This window comes from Eulemur rufifrons, chromosome 17, assembly GCF_041146395.1.
Source record: "Eulemur rufifrons isolate Redbay chromosome 17, OSU_ERuf_1, whole genome shotgun sequence".
Taxonomy (NCBI): domain Eukaryota; kingdom Metazoa; phylum Chordata; class Mammalia; order Primates; family Lemuridae; genus Eulemur; species Eulemur rufifrons.
In genome coordinates, this window is record NC_090999.1 from 66539643 (window position 1) to 66566823 (window position 27181).

The window sequence follows — 27181 nt, forward strand, 5'->3', positions numbered from 1 at the left end:
TAATAAACTTAACTCAAAGTTTATATTTATAATTACATCAAAATCATCTCTTTTAGCTTCTTTAGTTGAAGAAAATCTATGGTATCTTTGTAAACTATGTCCATTTTTCTTCTTTCTTCCTTTCTTTTGCTTTCTCTCCCTGAATTTAGGCTGCAAAAACAGAACCTGAGAAGAAGTCACAATTGACTAAGGTAAATATTTAAGTTTGCTAGAGAGTTCGTTGGATTCTTTTTAATAATAATGAATAACCAGTCTTCTACATTGGTGCTACTGGATGGTAAAGGAGTTTGTCAGTCAGCTAATTACTTCTTGGACTACATGTTTGAATATGATTGTGTAGGTGGAGAGTATGTATAAAGTATTTATAACATTAAATCCATATATTAAAAAGAATAAATAATATTTTATAGATGAAAACTATATTTCAGAAGGCATTTGGTTCAAATCTAGATTTTTGTTAAAGGTAAAGTCATTGTTTAAAGAAATAAAGCAAGAGGAACAAAGGAGAAAGAACAAAGGGTCGTGAGTATCCAGTTACAATTCCAATGAGACATCAGGAATAATGTTTCTGCTGAACTCGACACCTGGGTAACTCAGGGATGAGTCTTTCCTAAGAGACCTCCTGAGTTTATCTCGACTGTCTTATCTCAGTTGGTGGAGCCCGTGATCAGTTACTCGGGAGACTGGCTTCTGGCTTTCCTAACTCACAGCTGTCCAGAATGAAACATTCTGCCTCAGCATGGAGGTAGACCTCGGGGTGTCTGTGGCAGCACAAATCTTTCAAGAGCTTAAGCAAATACCCAGATAAGACCATAACGTTTCCTGTGGAAAAGCAAAGAGGTGCTTTGGGTCCAAGTGCATTAAGTGCAGGTGAGGGTGAAAAAGTGAGGCTTATCTGATTTTGTGTAGGGCCTTTTGGGGGCCCCCCGAGGGTGGTAGTCCAATAGTATGTATACTGGAGAGTGAAGAATTCAGCAGCTAGGTGGAAATTGTCTTCTATTCCACATTTAAATGCTTTTGATTATCTGCCAAATCTCAAGAGAATTGGGTTTCTGGTGATACAATCTCCTTTCCTGGTAACAAAGAAAAAAACTTTGAAATCATTGTGTTGAAAAAGATAGTGTTCTTCATCTCCTATGAAAGGAGATTTTAAAAATTTCTCTAGTAGGATCCCCTGGCAACAACCCCAGAAGTCACATTGATCATACACTGTCTCTGTACATAGATCTGCATTCACCAATTTATCTGTGTGAATTGTGAAAAACAGCCAATAATTTAGAGATACACATGTATTTGAAAACATCATTTAGATGAAATATTACATATTTCCTTAGTCTTCTGATAATCACCATTGCTGGAGACTGTTGGCAGGGTTACTATTGACTGGGTAGCACATGTCTGCATCTCTGACTCCAAAGAACTGGGCCCACGTGGGCTTTTCCTGAGAAAGGCAGAATGTGTTTTTTTTTTTTTTTTTTGAGACAGAGTCTCGCTCTGTTGCCCGGGCTAGAGTGAGTGCCGTGGCGTCAGTCTAGCTCACAGCAACCTCAAACTCCTGGGCTTAAGCGATCCTACTGCCTCAGCCTCCCGAGTAGCTGGGACTACAGGCATGCGCCACCATGCCCGGCTAATTTTTTTGTATATATATATTTTTAGTTGTCCATATAATGTCTTTCTATTTTTAGTAGAGACGGGGTCTCACTCTTGCTCAGGCTGGTCTCGAACTCCTGACCTCGAGCGATCCACCCGCCTCGGCCTCCCAGAGTGCTAGGATTACAGGCGTGAGCCACCGCGCCCGGCCCAGAATGTGTTTTAATTGAAACATTGTTCTTCAGCCTGTTTAGAAATATGAAAATAGTGGATTCCAATGAAATTGACTTTTAATCTTTTGAAATTGACAGCCATCTGTGGTTCATGAGAAGAAATCCCAAGAAGGAAAGCCAAAAGAACACACAGAGGTAAATGATTATTAGGACTTGATATGATGATAAGGTTACATCTTTTTGGTGAGGTTTACTTTAACTCTCATTCTAGGCTAATCCCGACAGTGGATAGCTGGATATTTGTTTTGGCAGATAAAATGGTGCCATCGTGTGGCAATAGCAATGTTTACAATTGACTCATGTGATTTTTGATGAATTTGGGGGAAAGGATTTGCACTACTTTAAATTTTGTACCTTCGTACCTAAAGTGAAATTCTATCACATGTACATCACACTAATTAAAATTCACATAATTCAAAACCACAAACAGCACACCTGTTAAGAACAATTTTTTATTCTGTAGAGAAAAGTACTGGTGTTATGTTTAAAACTACCATCTTGTTAACAATGTCATTGTACGTGTGTGCATGTATGTGTGTGCTTTCAGCCAAAAAGCCTACCCAAGCATGCATCAGATACAGGAAGTAAACATGCTCATAAAGAAAAAGCAATTTCCAGATCAAGTGAACAGGTGCCATCAGAGAAATCAACAGAACCAAAGGTAAACAAAGCAGGTTGATCAGAAAACAGTAATATCAGCTAGATAATAGGATACAGTTCACCTATTCACATTGAGGTGTGTAGTTGACTCTATGAAGCTTTGCTGCATATATTTTATATTGTAATGATTTGGTGCCATCATTGTGTTGGTTTTGCAAACAGCCTTGTAGAAACTTGGGCTTATGGAGGGCCTGAGAAGGGCATCAGATGGGTTTAGGGAATGCCCCGTCCAGCCCTTCTCCACTACCCTGCAGAACAGCAGGCTCTGGTGTCTCCCAGACAGGAAGTTTTGGACTGAGGCTGCCTTCGGACCTCTCCACACCCTGGCTAGGGGATCACAGGTGCCCTGCATTATCTGCTTTAAATGGAAGTCTAAAAGCATTATTTAGTCTTGTTGTAGAATAGATGAACTTACAGAGCCAAAAATCAGAAGTTGATTTTATAATTGTAGTTAATGACAGCCAGCTTTTAGAAGAATTAACATCTGTGAGAAGAACTTTTTCAGCGAGAGTGCTTAGAAGATGATAGCTAGATCTACTTCATGATATACTTTAGATCAGAGATCCCAAATTTGTTTCCCACCAGTTAAAATGCTACCGCGTATGTATTTTGTTTGGTTTACAGTGTTATTAACAATTATTTTTAATTAGTTGCCAACAATTAAAGTCAGAGTATTCATAGAAAGTCCTAATTTCTGGCTTCTCTTGACAAATGGGACTATCTAGCAACAGTGGGCTCACATGGCAACAACGAGCTGCAGCCATTACACCTGGCACACGTGCTGCAGTTTACTGCGGTCCCTGCTGAGCCTGCTTCACCTATGGTGTTAACTGCGTGGACTCGACGGACTCTTGAGTCCAGGTTTGCCTGGTGCCCAGCACTGCACCAGGTGCAGTGAAAGCTAGTAAACAGTCCTGTACTATGATGTACATGAAGGGAAACTGACAGATGTTAGTGATGTTTGAAACTCTTGATCTTGGGCCATTCGATGAGACTTAGTCCTGTCAATCTCTTATCCTCACTCGTAGACTAAGCCACAAGACACGATTTCTGCTGGTGCAGAGAGTGTTGTTGCTGGTGTAGCTGCAACATCTGGCAAACCAGGTGAAAAGGTGAGCACACGTAAGCAGACATAAACATGGGCCTCTATGTTTACCAGATTTCTCTTATAAGAAATGTATGCTTGGATAACCCATCATTTGGTAAAACTGAATACTGTTTATATGAGAACTTTATCTGTGATGAAGAACATGCATTTAAGGGAAATAAAGTGAACAAGATACCAACAATGATTTTAAAATTCATATATCCAACAAATACTTACTGAGAATCCTCCATATATAAAGTCTGGTATCAGTACCAAGGAAATTAAAATGTGACTTAACTCAGACCCTGCCTTCCAGATTTATAGCTCTGAAATAAAGCAAATAAAATTTCCATGAGCACTTGAATAAGCAATTGAAGCACCAATGAGAAGTTGGAAATGAAAATAGAAAAAAGTAGTATGTATCTATTTAGATTTCTGCTTCTCAAAATGGGGAAAGTATCTCCCTACAGGATAGATGGTAAGGAAAGTCATAGGGTAAAATATGACACATCTCCCTGAAACATTTGTTCCTCAGATGTTGGGAGAAAAGGCACCTTATTTTTATCCAAACTAATGCAGAGCTCCTACAGAGTAAAGGCAAAATTTACAAAAACTTTTAAATGAAAATACCCAACTTAAAATTTTTTTTCTTGCAGGAGGTCACTTGTATACTATCTTGAGAGTCCAGCCCTCATCCTAGGAATACATGTTACTTATTTGTGCTGATGCAGAGTACTGATTATAGATAAAATGGTTAGAAAATGGATAGATTTAAGGCAGAAGACTGGATGTGTTAGATTTTTTAATGTAACCCAAATTTTAAATTTTGTGCTCAATATAAATTAGGCAGTGTTATCAGCAAAAGCTAAGCAATAAAATTAGGGGAGGCTTGAGGCTGGAGGATCTCTTGAGCCCAGGAGTTCAAGTCCTGGGCAACATAGGGAGACCCCTTGCTTATCCCTTAAAAAAAAAAAAAAAATTAGGAGAGGCTTGTGTGTGGAATTTTGTCTTGCACTGACTTGTGCTGGAACTTGTGGCAAGTGATTTCACTTTTCTTTGCTTCTGATTCTTCTCCATCAAATAGCATTGATCAGATCTGCCTTCTTATTTCAGTACATAGCATGTTTAGGGCGCTGTGGTCTACTCTGCAGGACACTCTAGCTGCAGGCTGGCCCAGCTAGGGGTGGAGAGAAGACATAGCTGACTGTAACTCAAGGCAGATTAGGAAAAGCCCCCACAGGGAGCTGTTTGATGAGAATGGAGGTATTCTGTCTGATTTCAGGGAATCTGCAAAGGCTTTGAGAGAGTAGATCCGATTTGAGTTGGGCATGGATGGAGAGCTGGGATTGCAGGCTCGCTGGCACATCGTGGTGTTGAAAAGTATGAGATGTGTTCTGGGCACAAAGTGTATTCCAGTGTAGGTGAAGCACAGAGGAGGTGAGTGGTGGGGCTGTAAGACCAGAAAGACAGGTTACGTGCTGCTGCGGAGAATGCTAAGGTGAGTCTATACGTGTAGTGATTCAGCCCACAGTGGGTAGACATTGAGAGCATTAGAGAACAGATGGAGTGATTTCATTGAAACCGAGCTGCAGAAGGATTATGGGACCACCGTGGGTAGAATGAAATAGAATAAAGATAGGAAGGTGGAAGGTTATTCAGGAACTGACAGTTTCAGTAGTCCTGGGGTGTTATATTTTAGCCTAAATTAGAGCTGTAATGGAATAAGAAAGTGGTGAGTTATGCAAGAGTCATTGCAGAGGTGAAATCTTCTGGTTTTAGGAAATAATTGGCTGAAGTCGGCAAAAGCAAAATAAAATCTAAGATAACCTGGGCTTTGAGTCTGATTGAACTAGGTTGGTAACCCCGCGGTGAGACAAGGCAGGCCTGTAGGGCACAAATTTAAGGAGACTCTCACCATCGGGTCTTGCAAGGGCAGGGTCAGCCCGTAGTGGTGAGTGCCTCCTCGTGAGCGGGGCACCCTGCAGTCCCCTGGGTACCATTGACAGCTGGACAGAAGTCAGAAGGATTGTTTGGGGAGGAAAAGTGACGTCTGATTTTTAACACTGGCTGAATTTAAGCGTTGGAAGTGTCCAAAGAAAGCTGTGTAGCAAGGCAATTAAAATATTGTTTTGGAGTACAAAAGGATGGAGGAGGACAGGAGGTAGGGAGTGAGAGAAAGAAAGCGTGAGAGGAGAGAGAGAGAGCAGAGAAAGAGAGACATGGAGAGAGGAGGCAGGAGGAGGAAGGTGGGGCAGAGAATATGAGTGACTATCTGCGTACGGTGGGGTGGTTGAACCTTGGAAGTACAGCCCACACTCGGGGTCACACCCTGGTGGCTCCCACAGTATTTTTAGCGTCACCATTGCAGCAATTACTTATTTAGCACTTAATTATATAGTAAGTACTTACGTAGTGCTTGGCAAGTGCCAAAATCTGGTTTTCATACTTTATATAGATTGATTTAACTAATCCTCACAACCCCTGGGGTAAGGCACAGTCATTATCTCCAAGAAGTGACCTGCCAATGTCTCAAGCAGCCAGGCATGTCTCGACAGGTGTGCAGACCCAGACGGTCAGAGCCTGTGTTCTTCCTGTGCTCTGCTGCCAGAATTTGGATACCTTCAAATGGAATAGGATCCCCTGTTGATTTAAACCCAACAACTTTGCCCATTTAGTTCCTGCCAATCCCTGAAAGCATTTGACCCCTGGCCTAGAGATAGGACTTTGGGTAGGACCACCAGCACAGAGCAGAAACATGCAGAACGCGTGCAGCTGGAGACAAAGAGATGCCAGAGGTGACAGAGAGCAAAGGGCAGACACCAGAGTAGGATCAGCTGGTGCTGGGGGCTGGCAGCTGGGAGAGGTGAGTCAGGAGCAGGATCCTCCCCAGGGTCAAGCTTCAGAGAAGATTATATCTGAATAAAGGAATGGAAATTGCAGATTGCAAAGTTATTGGCAATCTTTTGATAGAGCAACTGAAGCCATGGTGAGAGAGAAACTCATTTTAGGAAAATTAAGAACAGAGTGGGTGATGAGATGCCAAAGTGAGGAATATGGAGGTCTTGATATGTGGGGCTAAGACCCAGAGAGCAACAGCTAGCGGTGGCAGCCTTCAGAAAGAAGTCATGGGTGTTGCAAAGACTGGCTGTGGGCCCTGCAGAAGAATAGCAAAGAAAGGGACAGACAGTCCTAGATTCAAATCTCGGATCTGTCCCCCACTGGACTACCTGAGGAAAGTTACTTAATCTCTCTGAGCTGTGATTTCCCCAGCACTAAATAAGATGAATATTATTTAAGTTGTTCTGAAAAAGGATATAAAACATACAGCATAGTGTTTGGTGCAGAGCAGATGTTTAGTATATGGTCAGTGCTATTAATTATCATAAAGTCATTTTAAAATACAATATTGAGTTTTATAAAGGTATGTGAGAAGGAGTTTTTCTTTTCAACTCCCACCAGAAAAAAGAAAAGAAATCTTTAACTCCAGCTGTACCAGTTGAATCTAAACCAGAGGAACCATCTGGAAAGGTAGGAAGATAGCAGTGTACTTCTACATAAGGTATTCAACCATGTGCTGTATATTTATCATAATCTGATTTTTTTGTGGGCACATAAAATAAGGCGGTAACTTAAGGGACCATTTTAATGAATTATTGTTTCAACCTCGTATGACTGGGTTGAAAGTGTGGCTTTCAAACTTAATGTTTTAACGCTTTATGTTATAACCCTCCGTTTTGAAAACTCCAGTTTCATCCCATGGAGTTTACGTGCCGGTTTCTCTCCTGCAAATACACTTTCTTTAACAAGAGGTATTACTAAGCTGTGTCCGATACTTCTTTATCCTGAAATTCCAAAAAGAGTCAGTCTAAACTAATAGACCCTAAATCCTATTACACATATCTATGGTCAGGTGAGTCCTAAAATTGTGGGAATGTAGTAGTTGCAAAAACAAACAAAAAAGACATTTTTAAGCAATCCTTTTTAATCTGAGTCAAATGCTAAAAGGCCTTTCCCTGGATTGTTGTTCTCCCCTTTAGATGCAGGTCATTGTTCATAATGAATCCTTCTTAACCTCAACTATAGGGTGGGGGCCCTCTCTCATTTATCATGCTGATTTAAGCCCATATTGATGAAATAAGCTGTCAATTTTTATCAGTTTAATGTCTCAGGTAATTTCTGTTTTGTAAACATCTTTGGGCAACAAGTGACAAAAGAACATGAATGAAAGAAATTTTTGAAATAGATTCTATTTGGAAAGGGTGCTGCTATACAGAGATTTTGTTGGGGTTCTTTGTATAAAACTCTGGAACACTATTTGTAAGCAGTAAATACCAAGCATATCTCCTGTTGCTTAGAGCAGCATGGTCATAATTCTTCATATTTTGGGATTTTTTTCTTTTTTCTTTTTAACTGTCAATACATGGGACTGGCAGCTTCCATGAACTCATACATTTGCTCATGTCGTTAATGCCCTTAAACTTGTTGAAATTGTGATTCCTACCTGAAGGTGGACTTTCATCCCTCCAACCAAGAGTCTGTACTTCGGGACTTAAGTAATAAGGTCTGTTAGAGACCAGCTTTTAACTATTTTGGTATTTGAACTTTTGGTGTTTGGTGTTTTTCTATGCAGAATAACTTTTTCAGAGTTAAAAAATCAAAAGAGAAATGTGTATAACAAGTAACATTTAAATATCTGCTCGCTCTTTTCCAGTCAGACCTGGATGCTGCTTTGGATGACTTAATAGACACTTTAGGAGAACCTGAAGGACCTAAAGAAGATAATACAACATATACTGGACCAGAAGTTTCAGTATGTGATCTTGATATCTATAAAAATTCATACTCAGTAGGTAGAAGGGCTAATAAGCCTGTGGTCATGAAGTGTGAGAATACCTGGTGTTCTGTCACTTGGGTAGAAGCAGGATGATGTCAGTATTGATACAGCAACTAAAAATTAGTGTTGGGGATGGAAATTGTTTGTCCTGTGGTACCTGTCCTATTATACTGACTCAGCAAATATCTATTGATTGTGCAAATACTGGCACTGGGATATAGCCAATTGGATCACAAAGACTTATTTTCTGTCCTCGAGATTTAAGTCCAATGGACTTAAACTTATTTTGATTTCCAGATATTTCCTATCTTATTCCTTGGACTTATCTTGATTTCTCAATATTTGCCACCCTTAGTTCATCCTTATTTCTAATTCCTAAAAAGCAAGAAAATTTTATGTTCCTTGGTATTTATAAAAAAAAGACGTGCCATAGACTAGAGGAAAATATTTGCAACATATGTAACAAAGGATTTGTTTCTAGAATTTATAAAGAATGAAAAGCAGTGAGAAAAGGACAGTGCAACAGAAAACTGGGAGAAAACTTGATTGGCCAATGAACAAGTAAAATGAAACCCTCTCTGGTAATTAGGAAAATGATATTAAAACATGGAGAAACACTACTTTGCATTTATCAGATTGGCAAAAGTGTAAAAGTCTGACAATTCTCCAATAGCTGGTGGGTGTGAAAGACGAGCATCCCCCTCAACCAGGAAGTCCTCCCTCCCTAGGAGGGAGCCTTGCCCGGGTGTGCAAGGAGCTATAAGATCTGGTGAGATATTTGAAAACAATTTTATTCAACAGAGGACATGATAATGTAATGTAGTGTTTTATAAAGTAGTTAAAATGGATTATTTACGTATCAACATGGATACATTAAACATAATTTTTAATAAATGTGGAATGATTTATAGAATATCATACCATTTATATAACATTTCAAAACATGCAAAGTAATGCTATACATTATTTATGGATACCTACCTTTATAAAAATTATTTTAAGATATGCTCAACTTTAAGTGAATGGACATGATAAAGTTCAGGATAGTGGCCATTTCTGGGTAACAGGAAAGGGAATTGGATTGGACAGGGCTACATGGGAGACATCCACACTGTGATTTTGTTTTCTTAGAAATTGCATAAGAAATAACTGTAGATCTGATAGAGTTGAGTGTTGGGTTAGATGGAAATTTATTATGCTATTAACTGTACTTTTGTACGTATCAGAAACATTGAAAATGAAAGCATTTGAAAACAAAATGCATTTTAATAGGGGAATCAACTTTAGTATTCTGAATATTTTCTAGCATTACATATGAATTAAGCCAATTAAATATGCATATTTGTGTAAGCTTAGAACTTCAGAATAGTCCTAAAGTATTGGCTTCTTAATGATTCCATTAATTAACTATTGATTTCATTGCAATGGTTCCATAAATTAATAATGGAATAGTTCTTTGGTTTCAGCATATGCATAAAACATTCTCAGCTAATTAATTATATAATATCCCTGTGTGTGTGATTTTGTTCCAGGATCCAATGAGTTCCACCTACATAGAGGAATTGGGTAAAAGAGAAGTCACAATTCCTCCAAAATATAGGGAACTTTTGGCTGTAAGTTAAATAATCATTTACTTTTATTTCACTGTTTCCTTTTTGGATTATAACTTTGTATCAATATCCTAACAATTTTTTTAAGTTTAAAAATATAATGGAGCATATGAAATTGTCATCACTATAAAGCTCACTGTATTTGTTTGCTGGGGCGGGTGTAACAGAGTAGCACAGACTGGGTGGCTTCAGCAACGGAAATTTATTGTCTCACAGTTCTGGAGGCTGCAAGCCAAGAATCAAAGGGTCAGCAGGGTTGGTCCTTCTGAGGGCTGTGAGGGAAGAGCCTCTTCTAGGCCTCTCTGCTCACCTTGTAGATGGCCTCTTCTTCCTGTTCTCTTCACGTCACCTTCCCTCTATGCATATCTCTGGGTCCAAATTCCCCCTTTTTATAAGGACATCAGCCTATTGGATTAGGGCCCACCCTCGTGATCTCACCTTTGCTTGATTAATTCTGTAAAAAGCCTGTCTCCAAATAAGGTCTCCTTCTCAGGTACTAGGGGTTAGGACTTCAATGTATGAATTGGAGGCAGGGGACAGAATTCAACACCATAACACACTGAGCATTGCATTTGGCTGATCATACGGATGACTTTTGCCTTCTCAACATCATCAAATCAATATTTGTTTCAGAAAAAAGAAGGGATCACAGGCCCTCCTCCAGACTCTTCGGTGAGTTTACATAAATGTCTCCTAAGATCTAAAGTAACTTTTTATTATACCTTTGGCTGGTAGAACGGGGCTATCGATTCTATATTTGAGGATTATGATTTAACCGATCTCCAAATCAGAGTTTCTGTCTGTTCAGAGAAAGGGGGTTGGTGTGGGGGTCATCTCAGTGCTTCTTAGTCTGTGTAGTTTTGTTGTGAGGGGAAGCAGAATGAAGCCAAGAAAGTATTAGGATAAGAAAAAGTTGATAACAATAGGATAAAAATACCCTAGCATGCAATACCTTTAGAAGAGGGGAAGAAGAAAATAATGCTTATTAAATACCAGTTCTCTTCAAAACATAAGCTTTGATCTAAGTTATTTCATTAACATATCTCATTTGGTAGCAAAGGATTTGCAAAGTGCATTCTTCTTTTGCTGGGTTTATAATCTGTTCTTTCATCTGCATGACTTTCTTGTGTTACCCATCATTGTGCCTGTTTCCTTAGAAACCCATGGGGCCGGATGAGGCTATAGACTCTCTGTCATCTGACTTCACCTGTAGTTCTCCTATTGCAGATGGAAAGAAAACTGAAAAAGAGGTATTGTTTTAGTATTATTAAGGAGAACTTGTTAGGAACTATTTTGAACTTTCAAAGAATAACAATACAACATTTTGGTTCTGGTTACTACAGTTAAATTTTCCCCATCTGTAAATCTAATCTTTTGTATTTTATTTTTCAGAAATCTACAGGAGAGGTTTTAAAAGCTCAGTCAGCAGAGACGGTCAGAAGTGCTGTTCCACCCCAGGAGAAGAAAAGAAAGGTGGAGGAGGTACAAATCATTACTTCTTTGAAAAGAACCACGGACTACCCCACAGCTGTTACTTTCCTGAGCCTGATCTAGCTCATTCAGGATAATCCCAGTAGTGCATTCCCCGTGAAAAGCCATGATCTTTTCTCCCTCATGCCTATGTGGAATAGTGAAGCCAATGAGGGTTATAATGACCATCTCCAGGGAGGCCTTGCGTGTTTCTGTAAATGCTTATGAATGATTTTTAGCACAGTCTTCTTGGTCATGATCCAAAACCATCCCACCATTATGATACACAGAAGGGCAGAAACCAGGGACGTTGTGTTCTCGGAATATAAAATCTTACAGTTTGATTTCCTAAAAGACTTTGATCCCTGTGAGTCACCAGAGGGATGCCATTGTAGCTGCTTCTGTCACCTCTCTTAACCACAATCGACTGTGGCTTAGTTCTCACAAATCCTGAAAAGGCGGTCCTGCGTGTGGGCTGCTTGAGAAAACATGTCTCATCTGCAGTCGAGATAGTGCTAAGGGGCAGTTTCTATCAGAGTTGCTTCTGCCCCTCTCCTCCTGGGGCGGATCGTTTACTTTTATCTGGCTGGCTGGGGGAACAGTGGTGAGGGCCACACCCCGAAAGCGGGAGTTCCTACAGCCGTCAGCCACTGTGCCTTCACAGAAGAAGGCAGCCGGACGGCTTTGCGTTTCCCTGCTTCCTGCGCTCAGCTGTTTTGCTAGAAGACAGGGGTTGTCAGAAGCCATTTTTAAAGATGAATGTTTAGAAAAAGAAAAACAGGGTAGTGAGAGTTAACTACATGCAGCTTTTATTTTGTGAAAAATATTTTATAATGATATTATTATAGTTTTATTTCTGGCTTGCTAAATAAGGGGTGAAGTGTGCCCCAGAGAACACTGTTACTATACAAACGTGTCATAGCCCCAGTTTTCATTCATTGGTAAGTTCTTTTTCCTGTCTCTCTTTTGCTGTGTCTCAAGTAAAATTGCCTTTCTTCCTAAAGTACTTTCCCAATCTATAATTTATCTTATATATTTAAAATATATATTTCACAAAGAAGTAAATGGATTGTTCAGCCTCCAGAGATGTTCTCTCTTTTCATGCACAGAATTTTTCCCTTTTAACAGGATACAATGAGTGATGAAGCACTGGAGGCTCTGTCAGCTTCGCTGGGCACCCGGAAACCAGAACCTGAGCTCGACCTCAGCTCCCTTAAGGAAGTCGACGAGGTACTGACCTTCGAGTTGATGTACAAAGTGTGTTAGTCTGCAGGCTGCAAAACTGAGTGCGTTCTGCATGTTCAGGATTCTTGCACAACTTTTCTCTTATTGGAGATTGAAAATGAACTACTCTTCATTCTGCCTTACTTTCAGAGTCTGGTTCATTTAGATATTTATTGCTTCACAGTTAGCAACCAAGAGAGACAGTTGAGTGTTTGTCTTATGAACACTGATCTCCTTTGCCAAAGCTTAAATGGCACCTGACTGAACAAGATAACAAAGAGACTGTGGCCTGGTGAGAAATAGTGAGATTTGTCTGCTCTCGTGGAAACTGGAAATTTGTATTTTCAGAAGAGTTCAGGGTGTTTCTTTTTAAAAGGAGAGCGGGAGATGGCCATACAAGGGATGGGAAGATCCTTTTTTTTTTTTTTTTTTAAACTATGGGGAAAATGTTTTTTTTTTTTTTAACTGTCAGAAGTGTTTTGTCAAATTAGAATAAAATCAAGCAACAAGAACTCTGTAACTGGAGCTCCTGCCCATTTAGAGCATGACGATGGTGTTTATCCCACCACACTCCAAGATCTTAAGAAGCCTTCTGAGCCAAAGCAAGGATGTAGCTGGTGTAGGAGAGCTTTCATGTTAAATTGTTATTTTTGTAGAACCTTTCAACTTGATCCTCTGGGGGAAGCAAGAAAGGAAAGGAGAGAGCCTGCTACTGACAAGGCAGTGTCGTGGGGAGATGGAAAGGCAGCCTGGGGTCCCCAGGACCCCTCCCCGACATCAGCTCAGGGGAGGGGAGCTGGCAGGTGTCACTGTCACAATGCCCCTTTCTCTGCTGTCACTTCCTGTTCCGAGTCATCGGGAGAGGAATGTCCCTGACTCCCAGCAACTCCCCCGGAGTCTGGGACTGTCCTGGTCCAAGATGGGCCAATTTCTGTCTTCAACTTACTTGGAGGGCTCACCGGCCACAGTGTGGCCCGAGAAGTCTGGTGACGGTGATCACGGGGGAGCAGGAGAAACAGTCCGAATCCTCCAGGACCAAGTAATGTGTTGGGAAGAAAGGAAACTTTCTTTACAGCACCATGTGAGGTGTACATTACTTGGAGTGGCCAGATGGAAGTAACGTCACCTTGAGGAAAGGGTGGTCTTGGCAAAACCTCGGGGGAAGTTGGGAAGCCAAGTTGAGTTGTGGTTCTACCACTGGAGGGCTGCATGGCCACAAGTAAATTGCACTTTTGCCCCAGGCTTTTTATAGATAATTATGGTGATTTAATAGGACAATAAATGTGGGGAGGGAAGGTACAAACAAGTTATAAATCCCAGGATCAAAAGAGTCTTAGAGTCACTAAAATCAGATAAGTAGATGTAAAAAAGTGACATAAAAATAGCTTGGTAAGCAGGTGGGTAACTAGTTTGGGGATATGTATGAATGTATTAAATTTCTTCTAGAAAACCTCAAAGCAGCAGTAAACTAAAATTCCAGCAAAAAAAAAAACAAAAAAAACTCTTCTTTTCCACTCTTATGACTTACTGGTTTTCCTTTTTAATCATGAACAGGATATAAATATTGCCTAAGGTCTTTTAAGCCTCTAGAGTCTTAAGCTGAATTCTTAGTACCCGATAGTGAGTTCTTTCTATCCCAGATAGTCTGATGTGTTGATAAGGCTCAGGAAAGTTGCTGTCATCCTGTAGGGGTGTCCACTGCCCCTGCGGCACAGCCCCCAATGCAGAGCTGTCTGTGCAAAACCACATGATACTTCAGGGAAGAGGCCCATGCCTCCTTGGTATTATAATCTATCATAACATAAAAGTTTTTTATTCTACAATTATACCTCATCTTATATATATATGTATATATATATATATCCCCATTTTTAGGCGTGGTTGCCTAGTCCAGTGCTATTTCAATTCAGTAGACTTTTTTTTTTTTTAATGCCTACTGTATACAAACCACAGTGCAGGCATTTCAAGAAGATAAAGATCAGAGAGGAAAAGAAAGGCTCTCGCTATGTGTGTAACTCTTGCTGTCCGCAAGCCTGCATGTAGTGGGGAGGACAGTTTTAATATAGGCGACCTATGATGACCACATTATAGCCGGAGACCTCACAAATCCCTGAATTGGGGCATGCTGCTACATAATAAGACTTCTTCCATATGCTGCAGGAGAATATAACTAGAAATGTTTTTTTTAAAAAAAAAACCATGATTTCACTCCTTAATGAGAATTATTCTATAAAAAATAATTCCAAAGCCTAGAGTTCCTGGCTCGTTAAAAATGTTCAATAAATATGTTTTAAATTAATTCATCCACCAATCAATCAATCAATGGAGAACTACAGTCTTAGGCTGAGGTGCAGATAGGAGCCGTGTGGGTTGAGTTAGGATTTGCTAAATGACCCCCCCTGGTTTGTAAATTAAATCCACGCCTTGATATAGGTACAAATTATTTCATATTATGGAACTTTCCCCTACTCACCAGTAGTTTAAATTGTAAATGTAAATCCTAGAAGTCAGCAACCTGCTACAGAACTACAGTTTTATTTGTAATGCAGTTGGTCATCCATGATTCAGTAAGCCAGTGCAGTTCTGGTGTTATTGAAGGGAGCCCTTTTAAAAGAGCAAACCAATTATCTGTGGATCAGCCAAGATGTGTGATGGGATACTTCTCCCATTTCTGAACTGGGTTTCACGTGAGAACTGGTTGTGTTCCCTCTCCCTTCCTTAGAGGGCCAGCTCACTGAGTCAGCCAGAGGAAGGCTGTTAACATAATTGTATCTAACGCTGCACTGTGTTGACTGTCTTCGAAGGAGCTTTACTTTTCTCTGGTGATCCTCACAAGGCAGTGAGCCAGATGAGGATTATTAGTAGGTACATTTTACAGCTGAAGAAACTGGACCAAAGAAAGGCTGAGTGGCTTCCCAAGGTCACAGCACCTGGGGGCAGAGCAGGACAGCTCCCTGGGATCCCTGGCTGGGCTGTTTTTCCAGTTACCCCATGATGCCTTTTTCATAGCTGCCCACCATGGTCTTGTCCAAAGCTCTTCTAGACACTTGTACTGGATTTGGTCTTGTCTACAACACTGGGGAGGTATACAGACGAAGTGATATCATTTCATTTTACATGCATTGTCCAACTGGTTTTTTTTTTTTTTTTTCTTCCCAACTTCCATCAGGCAAAAGCAAATGAAGAAAAACTAGAGAAGTGTGGTGAGGATGATGAGACAGTCCCACCGGAGTACAGATTAAAACCAGCCACGGTAAATTTTTAGCCACAGTGAACAGCCACAACATCTTGCCTTCACACTGTGTTTTGTTTCCATACCTTTGACACTTAGGACATGTCTGTCCCAGTTCAGATATTAACTCTGAAAACCCTGAACCCTTTCTTCTCTGCTCTCTGCAGTTAGACCCCTTGAGAGATGCTTTGTACCTGCCTGGCTTCCTCAGTAGTACCCAGGTGGTCATTAAAATTCCCCAAAATTCAAATGTTTCAACTATTAACAATGCTTTATATAGATCCTTAAACTTAAAGCAGAAGAAACAATTTGGGAATATTTATTTTTCTAACTGTTATATGGATAAAAGCACCAGATCTTCTAAGTGGTAGATATAAATGTCCAACGGTTTACCAGTATCCTCAGTTAAGGTGGTTTTGTTGTTGGTTTTGATTTGTGATTAGGATGGCAGACTAACTCCTGTTATTACATTTGCAATTTCTGAAGTCATACATATATGCACATGATGGGAAATAGTTGTAATTCTTATATATGCTTATATATGAAAAGTTTCTCATTTTTTGAAATATTCTAAATTGTGAAACTTTATATCCGAAAAACCAGTGTTATAGAAATGATAACTACTTCTTCACCCTGGGTTGGAGAATTGAGACTTTTTAAAAATCTTTCATTTACATAGCTGTACCTTTCTTGCCAAAGGACTTTTTTTTTCCCCTATTGCCCTATCCAATGGATGGAAAATTTTTTTTCAGTAACTTTTAAAGAAAAGTAAATGTGCATCCTATTTGGTAACACCTTGATTTTTACAGCTCAACTCCTTATTCTTATGCTTTATAAAAGTAAATCTGAAAGAAATTCACTCAAATGTAAGAAAAAATAAGCGGATCTCTCCTAGAATTCCAAAAAATAAATTTGAAACATGAAAGCAAAACTTTCTATTTCATTTCCAATGAATTTTCAATTTCGTTTACAGGATAAAGATGGGAAACCACTGTTGCCAGAGCCTGAAGAAAAATCCAAGGTAGGAATATAAGTTTTTTTCTGATACTTAAGAAACAATAGAAATGTAGAGTATAAATTGATGCAGTTTTGGGACACCAGATTTCACCGTGCAGACTCACATGCCAACCCAGTATTGAGGACAGGGGAACTCCTGATGGTAGCACTTGGCTGATACCTATGAATCCTTTTCAGATATTGTAGTGATTATATTCCTCATGAATTACTATACTCTGAGTTTCTAGGTAACAATCATTGAACTCTAGAAGCTGATGTCAAGAGGGTCCTTAAATTTAATTAAGCTAGCACTTAGAGTTTGATCCTGATGAAATACGCTCATTAATGATTCTATATTGCCTTGACTTCAGTTGGTAGCGGCCATGCGCTACCTGTCATATTACTAATCAGCAGCATTTATTAGTCACTTACTATGTGCCTGACACTGCACCAAATGCTTTTTGAATGTTATCATTTTGAGTCCGCCCTGAGTGAAGGCACTGCTAGTGTTCCCATTTTATAGTGAGGAAACTGAGGTACAGAGGGCTTATGTAAATAGGCCAATGTCACACAGCTAGAAAGAGCAAGGCCAGGACTTAGAACTCAGGCTGTCCAGTGCCGGGGCCTGGCTTCTGAATCGCAGGCCTGTCTAGCACAGGTTACTGTTATGAATCAAAATCTCCACATGCCCCAAACGAATAATACTACCTACTCTGAAAGAACTAAGGACAGCAGAATGTTCCTGCCAAAAACCCAGGTAGTCATAAGAAAGGAGTGTATGATCTATGTTTTCTCTGACTTGCTCAGAAGGGAAGTCATTGGGAAATAGGAAAACAATAATCACATTAAAAAATGATACAGAGCTTCATTGGAGAGAACAGGCAATTTTATTGGGACAAAATTCTTCTGAAAAGTAGCATAATTCATAATTGCAAAGATGTGGAAACAACCCAAGTGCCCATCAATACATGAGTGGATTAATAAAATGTGGTATATGGAGTTCTACTCAGCCACAAAAAGCAATGGTGATCTAGCACCTCTTGTATTATCCTGGATAGAGCTGGAGCCCATTCTACTAAGTGAAGTATCACAGGAATGGAAAAACAAGCACCACATGTACTCACCATCACATTGGTATTAACTGATCAACACTTATGTACACATATAGTAATAACATTCATCGGGTGTCGGGCAGTTGGGAGGTGGGAGGAGGGAACGGGTATATTCACATCTAATGGGTGTGGTGTGCACTGTCTGGGGGATGGACCCGCTTAAAGCTCTGACTCGGGTGGGGCAAGGGCAATATACATAACCTAAACATTTGTACCCCCATAATATGCTGAAATAAAAAAGAAAATTTTCTTCTGAAATTGTAGTATCAGGAAAACTTTACTAAATAAACCATTAACACTTTTATGATACTGAGCTCTTTAGAATTCCTTATTTGTTGCATGACATTTTTACCTTACGTTGATAAATGAAAATTATGTCTCTATAAATTAGCTTTTGGTTTTAGATTCTAAAGCATGGCCTCATGTGTTAAGCAGAAAAAAAATTTGCTCTATGAAAACTTTTTTTGTACAGAGTGAAAATGGTCACTTCATAATATACAGTGTTTCTTATATTACAGCTCCTGAGTGAATCAGAACTCATTGATGAACTTTCAGAAGATTTTGACCCATCTAAATGTAAAGAGAAACAATCTAAGCCAACTGAAAAAACAAAAGTATGTTTCTAAAAAATAAACCTCTAGTTTTGAGGGATGTCTTTATGTTTTTGTGTAACCTTAAAAAATGTGACACCAGAACTATTTTAACATGTAGCAATTGATTTTTAAAAAGCCCAATATACTATCTTTGTTTTACATGTAGTTTTTGTCTTGACTTTTGGAGGTGCTTTCCCTCCCTAAGCTAACCCTGATATTCTTGCAAAATTGTGGTCCTGTAATTATTTCTTCAAGAAAGGCCTCGAGCCCATGCTTTCCTTTCCAACCCTGCTTCTGTTAAAGTGTTTGTTACAAACAAATTTTTAGCTGTATTGGTCTTTCTTCAACTCTAACATTTATACTTAATTTTTAATAGATAGCAAGTTCCCTGATAGAAGAGATCATACCCTATTAATGATCATTTGCTTGAGCACCTTGCATATTAGGATAGGCTTCCAAAAACATCTGAATTTGAAATAATTTGTTTGAAATTTTACTCTTGTGATAAAATAAGATAGCACAGCAGTTCTCAAACTTTAGCATGTACCAGGATCACCTGGAGGCTTTGTTAAAACACGGATTGCTAGACTCCACCCCTAGAATGTCTCTTTAGTACATTAGGCTGGGGGCCCACAAATATGCATTTCTAAGTTCCCTGGTGGTGCTGAGGCTATCAGTTCAGGGACCACACTTTTAGAACCCCTGATATAGTATTACTACTACCTTGCATTTAAACAGAGATATTTATAATTTATAATGTGCTCTTACATTTTATATCACTTTATATGATACCATGTTATATTACATAATGGGTATATTTTATTGTTGTCTATTACATCATGACAAATAAATATATAAATAATAGCAATGATTGCTCAAATGTATTGAGCTTAGTGTGTCCCCAGGTACTATGCATGGCTCTTTCTATGCACTATCTCATTTAAGCCCCATATCAACCCTTGAGATGCAGGTACCATCATTGTTCTCATTTTCCAGATGGGCAAACTGAGTCTCAGAGAGCTTAAGTAACGTACCTAAGGTGAGAGAGGTAGCTAAGGTGAGAGAGGTACCTAAGGTGAGAGAGAAAACCAAGTTGAAATAATGGTAGCTGAAGAGTTTTTAAATATGCCTTGACTTATTTACTGCTCAGTATTCCATTGGCATTCTAGGACATCATGCTCACAGAATATAAGATAGCAGTGTCTTGTTGGTCCATCATTGTTCAGTCTTATTACACATATATTTCTAACGTTATTCAAAGTACCTGCTTCTTTCCTCAGAAATCTAAGGCGGCTGCCCCAGCGGCTGTGGCAGAGGCTGTGCCTCGTACCTCCGTGTGCAGTATACAGTCAGCACCACCCAAGCCAGCTGCTACCCCGGTGAGTGGTTCCCTGGGCATTAAACAATGTCTTGAGAAAGTTCTGTTCTTCTTCTCATCACTTCCTGCTATATTTTGCCATCTTTTTTTCTTTATTCTTACAAAATAAAAATAAATATGATATAGCTATAGTATCTATTATTGTTTGGGCCTCAAGGGTGTGCTAGAAATTCAGACTAAATTAAAATTTTTAATTAAATTGCAGCAAGCTGTTTTTCTTTCATCTTCTGAAATTCCTTCTAGTTCCTCAGCTATTATGGAGAATCCTGCTTTTTCACTTTCCTACATCTTTTAAGCCTGTTCAGAGATCCACAGGCTGCCCGATGTTACTTTTTACTGACTTCCTTGGTGGAATAATTTGCATCAAAATCATGATTTGTCCCCACTCTCCCAACTAAAAGAGGGATCGACTCAATTCCTTTCCCTTGCCTTCTTCATTTCTTGCCTCCTTCTCACTTTCTTTGTATGAGATATGATATTTAACTAGTTGAATCTTTGTTTTCTTTTGATTTCAGTGGGTTTTATTTCCATTAGCTAATGATAGAATCTGACTCAGAGAATAACATCTGATAGAAATATATTTCATTACTACAGATGTAGTAAATCTACACTCTGAATAGCTAACTTTCAGCATCTGCTATGCAGTTGTTCTAGATGCTTTGCAATATCTTCCCATTAAATTTTCACGAGGACACTATGAAGTCTGTTCTGATCATCTTCCTATTGTCGGTGAGGGAAATGAGGCTTTGAGTTGACCTTGAACAACCCACTTAACATTTCAGAGCCTCGTCTGAGATGAAAGATTTGACCCCTGCCTTCAGCTACCTTCAAGCCTAGCGTGGATGTGGGCCAGATCTCAAGCTCACAAATACAATTTGATCATTCCCATATGGAAAAATGGCACAGGGAACGTGGGTGATGGAGCCCCTCTCTGGGGGGAATTACAGAAGGCTTGCAGGTGGAGGGCAGGATCACACTGAGAAGTAGAAATTGCACCATCTTTCCAGGAGGACCAGTGAGCCAAGGACAGACCAACACAAGAATGCAAACCACTCTGAATTTGGGATATGCATTCAGTTGTTTGAGAAGAGGCGGCCTTTCAGAAGGCACAGTGCAAGTACCTTGGGTGCTGTGAAATGGCTGCCTCCTGCCAGGGAAGCCCTTGGTGCCAACTACAAATCCCTAGTCCAGGGTCTCCCTCCTGCCTTAGACAAACCTTGAGGTCAACCCCCCACCCCCTGCCACCTTTTTATGAGGCTGAGGACACTCTCTAGAAACTTTTATTTTGTGAGTGCCGGGCCCCAGTAAAGAAGAGAGGAGGAGGGAATCTACGAAGGGTCCAGTGAAGAATACAGGAACAGAGACAGTGATTGGAATCAAAAATACAGTAGCCCATATTTCAGAATAGAACTCTTGTGGCCAGAACCTGTGCCTTGTACCTCATCTGGCAGGTGTGATGGCCAGGCCTTCAAAGGCTCAGTCAGTTCCTTTCCAGCTGCATCCTGACTATGGAGAATTGAGCATTGGATTTTTAGTGGATGCCCCCTCCCCCCCAAAAAAGCTCTTGTTTCCCCCTTCCCTGACCACCTGTCTTGGGTGTCTACACCACCAACTCTGGCCAGTTGCCAAGGTTACCATCACTGAGGCAGTTGGGATTTCTGGGATGGTGACATCCTTGGGAACCAGGAAGAATGGCTGTGGAATGTGATAAAGGTCAGAAGACTCAAGAAAGGCATGAAGATTAGTGAGTAAAGGAAAACAGACCAGAAGGAGGAAATGCATGTGTGCTCTGGGTGGTTCCTGTGTGTGGAAAAAGGATGTTTATTGAGGAAACCCGGAGACCTGGTTCTAGTTCTGCATTTGACAACATGAAATACTACAGAAATAGACGTTTTAGTCCCTAGTCTTGTTTGCACATTCCTTAGTTCTTAAAACTGCTTCTTCACCTAGCCTTTCTTTAACTCTGTTTCATTAATTTATTAAACCAGAGATTGGCAAAGAACACAGGATTGGGAAGCAGGTTTCCAAAAACTGACAGCAGAGTATGGAAAAACAGAATTAAAGTGTGAACAGGTGTCTCAAATCAGGTAGAAACTCATATTGCCTGGGTAGGCCTTGGGTACCAGTGTAACTCTTGATAGGAATATTACAACTCTTAATACTTAGTTTAGGTATAATCCCCAACAGGTTAGACACATCAGGGATTTTTTTGTTGTTGTTGCTCCTGGGAATAAAATCCATGCAGTGTCCAGCCACTAGGTGGCAGTAAATCACTTTCCACTTAGGCTCTCTCTCATTGGTGATCTTTCCTTTTGCAGTGCAGCTTAGCAGAAAAACAGTTTTTCTTACTTGGAAAGAGGGCTCAGATATATAAAACAGAAATACACTTTTACTCTAAAATTCCAGTAGATACTGAACATGATGTCAGAGATTTTTATAATAAGATTAAACTCTGAGACTGTTTAATCCAAGGGCTTTCACACTTTCATTTGACCAAGCATGGCCAACAGTAGGACATTCATCAGTACTGCAACCCAGTACCCATAAAATGGAAAAAACAGTTTAAAGAATGGTACTTATACCTGTTATGTATGATGCATTCCATTTTCTGTTCTTTTCATTTAAAAAAAAAAGTCCTGGCCATGAACCATTACAGTTAAATTTATTTTTAGAAGCCGCTAATGTACAGATCATGTCCTGGAGTTTGGAAAAGCCAGATCTAGTCCTTGTAGCCCAAACGTGACTTCTCCTTCATTTTCCCTTTGCACATTGATGCTGTGTGTTCATCCAGTTTCATTTTACACACCAGCATGGCCAGAGCTCGTTACATCGTGAGGGAGCACGTTTCATTTTGAACAACTGGATCACAGGTGCCAGTTCTCATTGTGCCACTCAGGTTGGTCAATCCCAGGCAGAGTTACCTGAAGCAGCCTTGAATCCACTCTGACCAGTAGAAGCCCCGTGGAGAAAACACGCTTCTGTGCCTCAATAGAGGCTCTACCCAAGCCGCTGCCTCTGAGACAGGCCAGGCTGCCTCTCAGATAACGGGGAAGAATGTCTCGTGGGCCTTCTGAAAATCTTTCCTGTGCCGCCTCTAGAATGATCTCCATAAATATCGTGTCTGTCTTCTTTCCTGGCTTGCAGCATCTGTGTGCTTCTCATTCCATTGCCTTCCTTATTTCTAACCCAAAACTCTGGGTTAGATCTTTTAAGTTTCTCAGTGTCAACAGATAAGTGGTGCACACTTAATGTTTAATATGAGAAACTTGCTCTAAGTTTTAACATTTTAAGTTTAAACATAGATTCTAATTCGATTGATAACTCAGATTATTATTAGTAAAAGATGACATGTGCTTCTTACCTGAAATGAGGATATGCCTTTGTGAATTGTTTGACAGCGTCTGTTTTAGGAGTGATTAACCACCTACTCAGTATGTGCACTGATGTACTTTCAGAAGGGCACGGTGCCAGATGATGCTGTAGAAGCCTTGGCCGGTAGCCTGGGGGAAAGGGAAGCAGATCCAGAAGATGGAAAACCTGTGATAGACAAAGTCAAGGTAATGACAACTCACATACTTCTAGAAAATAGCTGTCATTGATCATCCTCTTCCCCCCCCCCAAATAATTTATAATTTAGTCATTTGGGTTTTTTAAATATTTCCCACAAAACATGACCAGCAGGCTTTCTCAGTTATTGTGCATATCCTTTAATAAGCTAAACCTGAGTAAGCACCAGCGTTTAACCGCCCCAGTGGATGGATAGCATGCGCATGTCAGAAGTCTCTGAGTCTCACCTTTGCCTGCCTGCGCGGTGGCCATTGCTGAGGACTCAGGAGACAAGTGGCAGCTGCCTGCTGCTCCTTACAGCTGCCTTTCAGCCCAGCAGGCTTATCGTGATGTCTGAGCCTGCCAAACTAGGATACAGTCGCTGTAGGAACTGTAAACATATGGCCATACGTACGTCCTAACCTAATGATAGATTTGTTTGCCTCAAATTTAGTCACTCAGGCATCCATTTGATGGGAAAACAGATATATGATTAATGAAAATGATATAATTTTTATGCAGGATAAAGCCAAAGAAGAAGACCGTGAAAAACTTGGTGAAAAAGAAGAAACAATTCCTCCTGATTATAGATTAGAAGAAGTCAAGGTAAACAGGCCAGAGTATTTTTCTATTTGATTTTAATTCATACTGAATTTCATATGCATAAAGAAGGGGCATGGGAATAGACCTGGAGTATAAAGATCTTGTTTCTTAATATTTCAAACACCAAACAGTATATTAATTCACTAATAATCATGTTAGAACACCAGATATGGAACTAAAATATTCCTAAGTGGCCTTTCAATCCTCCCTTTAGTGAAAGAAATCGAATATCTAAGCTTACCTAATGTTTTCCCTTCTAACTAGCAGTTAGCAATACCAGAAATATAAAAAACCTTGGCTAGATAGGAAAACCAAAATGAGGAACAATTATTTATTTTTTTATGTTTCTTTAATTTAATTTAATTGACAAATAATTATGCACATTCATGGAGTCTATGATGATGTTTTGAATACATATACTGTATAGTGATCAGATCAGGGTAATTAGCATATCCATCATCTGAAACGTTTATCATTTCTTCGTGTTGGGAACACTCAATATCTTCCTTCTAGCTATTTGAAATTCTATATTATTAGCTATAGTGATCCTGCAGTGGCATAGAATTTTATTCCTCTTATCTAGCTGTACTTTTGTATCCTTTAACAAATCTCTCCCTATCCCTCTCTTCTCCCAACCCTTCCCAGCCTCTAAATCCTCTGTTCTACTTTTTACTTCTATGAGATTGGCTTTTTTTTAGCTTCCACATATGAGTAAGAATATGCAGTGTTTAACTTTATGTTCCTGGCTTATTTCACTTAACATAATGTCCTCCAGTTCCATCCGTCTTGCTGCAAATGTCAGGATTTCATTCTTTTTTATGGCTGAATAATATTTTTTAATCCATTCTTCTGTTGTACACCTTGGTTGAGTCCACATCTTGGCTATTGTGAATAGTGCCACAGTAAACCTGAGGGTGCAAATGTCTCTCTGATATTCTGAGGTCCTTTCTTTTGGACAAATACCCAGTAGTAGGATTGCTGGATCATATGGTAGTTCTCTTTTTAGTTTTTTGAGGGATCTGCATACTGTTCTCCATAGTGGCTGTACAAATTTGCATCCCTGCTAATAGTGTATAAGAGCTCCCTTTTCTCTGTATACTTGCCAACATTTTTTTATTTTTTGTGTTTTTTAGAATAGCCATCCTAAATAAGGTGAGATGATACCTCACTGTGGCTTTGATTTGCATTTCCCTGATGATTGATGATGAGCATTTTTTCATATATTTGTTGGCCATTTGTATATCTTCTTTTGAGAAATTACTGTTCAGATCAGTTGCCTTTTTTTTAATCCAATTGTTTGGGTTTTTTGTTTTTTTTTTCTGTTGATATGTTTGAGTTTCTCGTATATTCTAGATATTAATCCCCTGGCAGATGAGTACTTTGAAAATATTTTCTTCCATTCTGTAGGTTGTCTTTTCACTCTTTGATTGTTTCCTTTGCTGTGCAGAAGCTTTTTAGTTTGGTATAATCCCATTTGTTTATTTTTGCTTTTGTTACCTGTGCTTTTGGGTCTTATTCATAAAATCTTTTCCCAGACCAAAATCCTGAGGCATTTCTTCTGTGTTTTTTTCCTAGTAGTTTTATAGTTTAGGGCCTTAACATTTAATTCTTTGATCCATTTGGAGTTGATTTTTGTATAGGGTGAGAGGAGGGGGTCTAGTTTTATTCTGCTATATATGGATACCAAGTTTTCCCCTACCATTTATTGAAGAGACGAGATTAGAGGAACAATTATTTTCTATGAGGAAAACTCTACAACTCTTAGATGTAAGTTAGAAAAATAAGAGAGCCTGTTTAACATTGAGTAAAGTGGCAAGTTGGCCCATTGCCTTTATTTTGAAAGTATAGGTTGCACAGGACAAGTAACAGAGGGGAAGACCCCATTACGAATCTTGTAGTTTAAATGCAGTCACTTAAATGGGGTAGATGCATGGACAGTTAAATGTCAGTCATCTTCATAACATGTCACTACTTAAAAGAATATTCAACAAAATTTCATTAATAATTCCAGAAAATCAAATGCATACTCTTTACTCATCCATATGTACTAATCCATTTATGTGGCAAACACAGGACCTATACTGAGCTCTCCTTGATTGAAAGTGTATTATTCTGGGTATCTTTATTCTTCCTTTCTGTATTTCACAACTCAGTTGAAACCATGGCACTTCTGTTAATTTGGGTTTGCTCGTATGTTGCTTTTCAAAATTGTTAGAGAGCATCTCAAGGGGCCACGTGCTCTGCCTCCACGGACCACCCCTCCAGTACAGACTGGTCAAGCACAGAGGACTCTGTGCATAGAAATGATTGCGTGGTTGCTTCCTCTCTCATCCCATTGCTGAATTTTAGTAGTAGTGTTTAAGAAAGCAGGTAATCAGCTTTCCCCAACCATTGTATTCTGTGGTAGTCTCATCTCCTTTGAACTTGTTTATCTCACACATTGTTAGTTACCTATTGCCACAGAACATTTTCAGGTGCTGGCTTCATCTATTATTTAAACCCTATGTTGTTAATCGTCAACTACGCTCTCATTGGGTCTCTTCAGGGAGATTCAGCTACCTGAGGGGAGGCCACAAGCTTCCCCTTCCAGACATGTGATGATGCAGTGATAGAAAATTGACTTCACTTTGAGTGTGGAGCGAAAGTGTCCCCAGGGTCCCATACATCACTGGGGGAATTTGCTGCCTTTGCTCCTAACGGGTGGTGGAGAACAAGCCCAGGTTCTGCTTTCCCTCCTACCTGAAGAAAGGTGAGAATGTGCGGGTGGACTACAGAGGAGATGGAAAGTAGGTAAAGGAGTTTATGTCACTCACGAGGGAAGCAGATGATACAGGTTGAGTATCTCTTATGTGAAATCCTTGGGACCAGAAGCATTTCAGATTTCAGATATTTTTGGATTTTTGGAATATTTGCATTATACTTGCTGAGCATCCCTGATCCAAAAATCCAAAATGCTCCAGTGAGCATTTCCTTTGAGTGTCATGTCAGTGCTCAAAAAGTTTCAGATTTTGGA

The 27181-nt window shown here is 39.6% G+C and overlaps 1 protein-coding gene across 8 annotated transcripts in view; it reads left to right on the forward strand.

Moving 5' to 3' along the window:
- Nucleotides 1-27181, forward strand: part of CAST (calpastatin) — a 106956-nt gene that overhangs the window by 62876 nt on the left and 16899 nt on the right. For 5 of the 8 annotated variants that reach the window (XM_069492366.1, XM_069492365.1, XM_069492369.1 and 2 more), the window contains 17 exons: nt 150-191; nt 1902-1958; nt 2371-2484; nt 3512-3595; nt 7030-7098; nt 8282-8380; nt 9937-10017; nt 10648-10686; nt 11172-11264; nt 11407-11496; nt 12613-12714; nt 15878-15961; nt 16914-16961; nt 18567-18662; nt 19922-20020; nt 23475-23576; nt 24088-24171. In XM_069492366.1, the coding sequence (XP_069348467.1) occupies nt 150-191; nt 1902-1958; nt 2371-2484; nt 3512-3595; nt 7030-7098; nt 8282-8380; nt 9937-10017; nt 10648-10686; nt 11172-11264; nt 11407-11496; nt 12613-12714; nt 15878-15961; nt 16914-16961; nt 18567-18662; nt 19922-20020; nt 23475-23576; nt 24088-24171 (1383 nt within the window). The remainder of the gene's footprint in view (nt 1-149; nt 192-1901; nt 1959-2370; nt 2485-3511; nt 3596-7029; nt 7099-8281; nt 8381-9936; nt 10018-10647; nt 10687-11171; nt 11265-11406; nt 11497-12612; nt 12715-15877; nt 15962-16913; nt 16962-18566; nt 18663-19921; nt 20021-23474; nt 23577-24087; nt 24172-27181) is intronic. The other 3 variants (XM_069492367.1, XM_069492371.1, XM_069492370.1) reach the window with 1 other exon arrangement.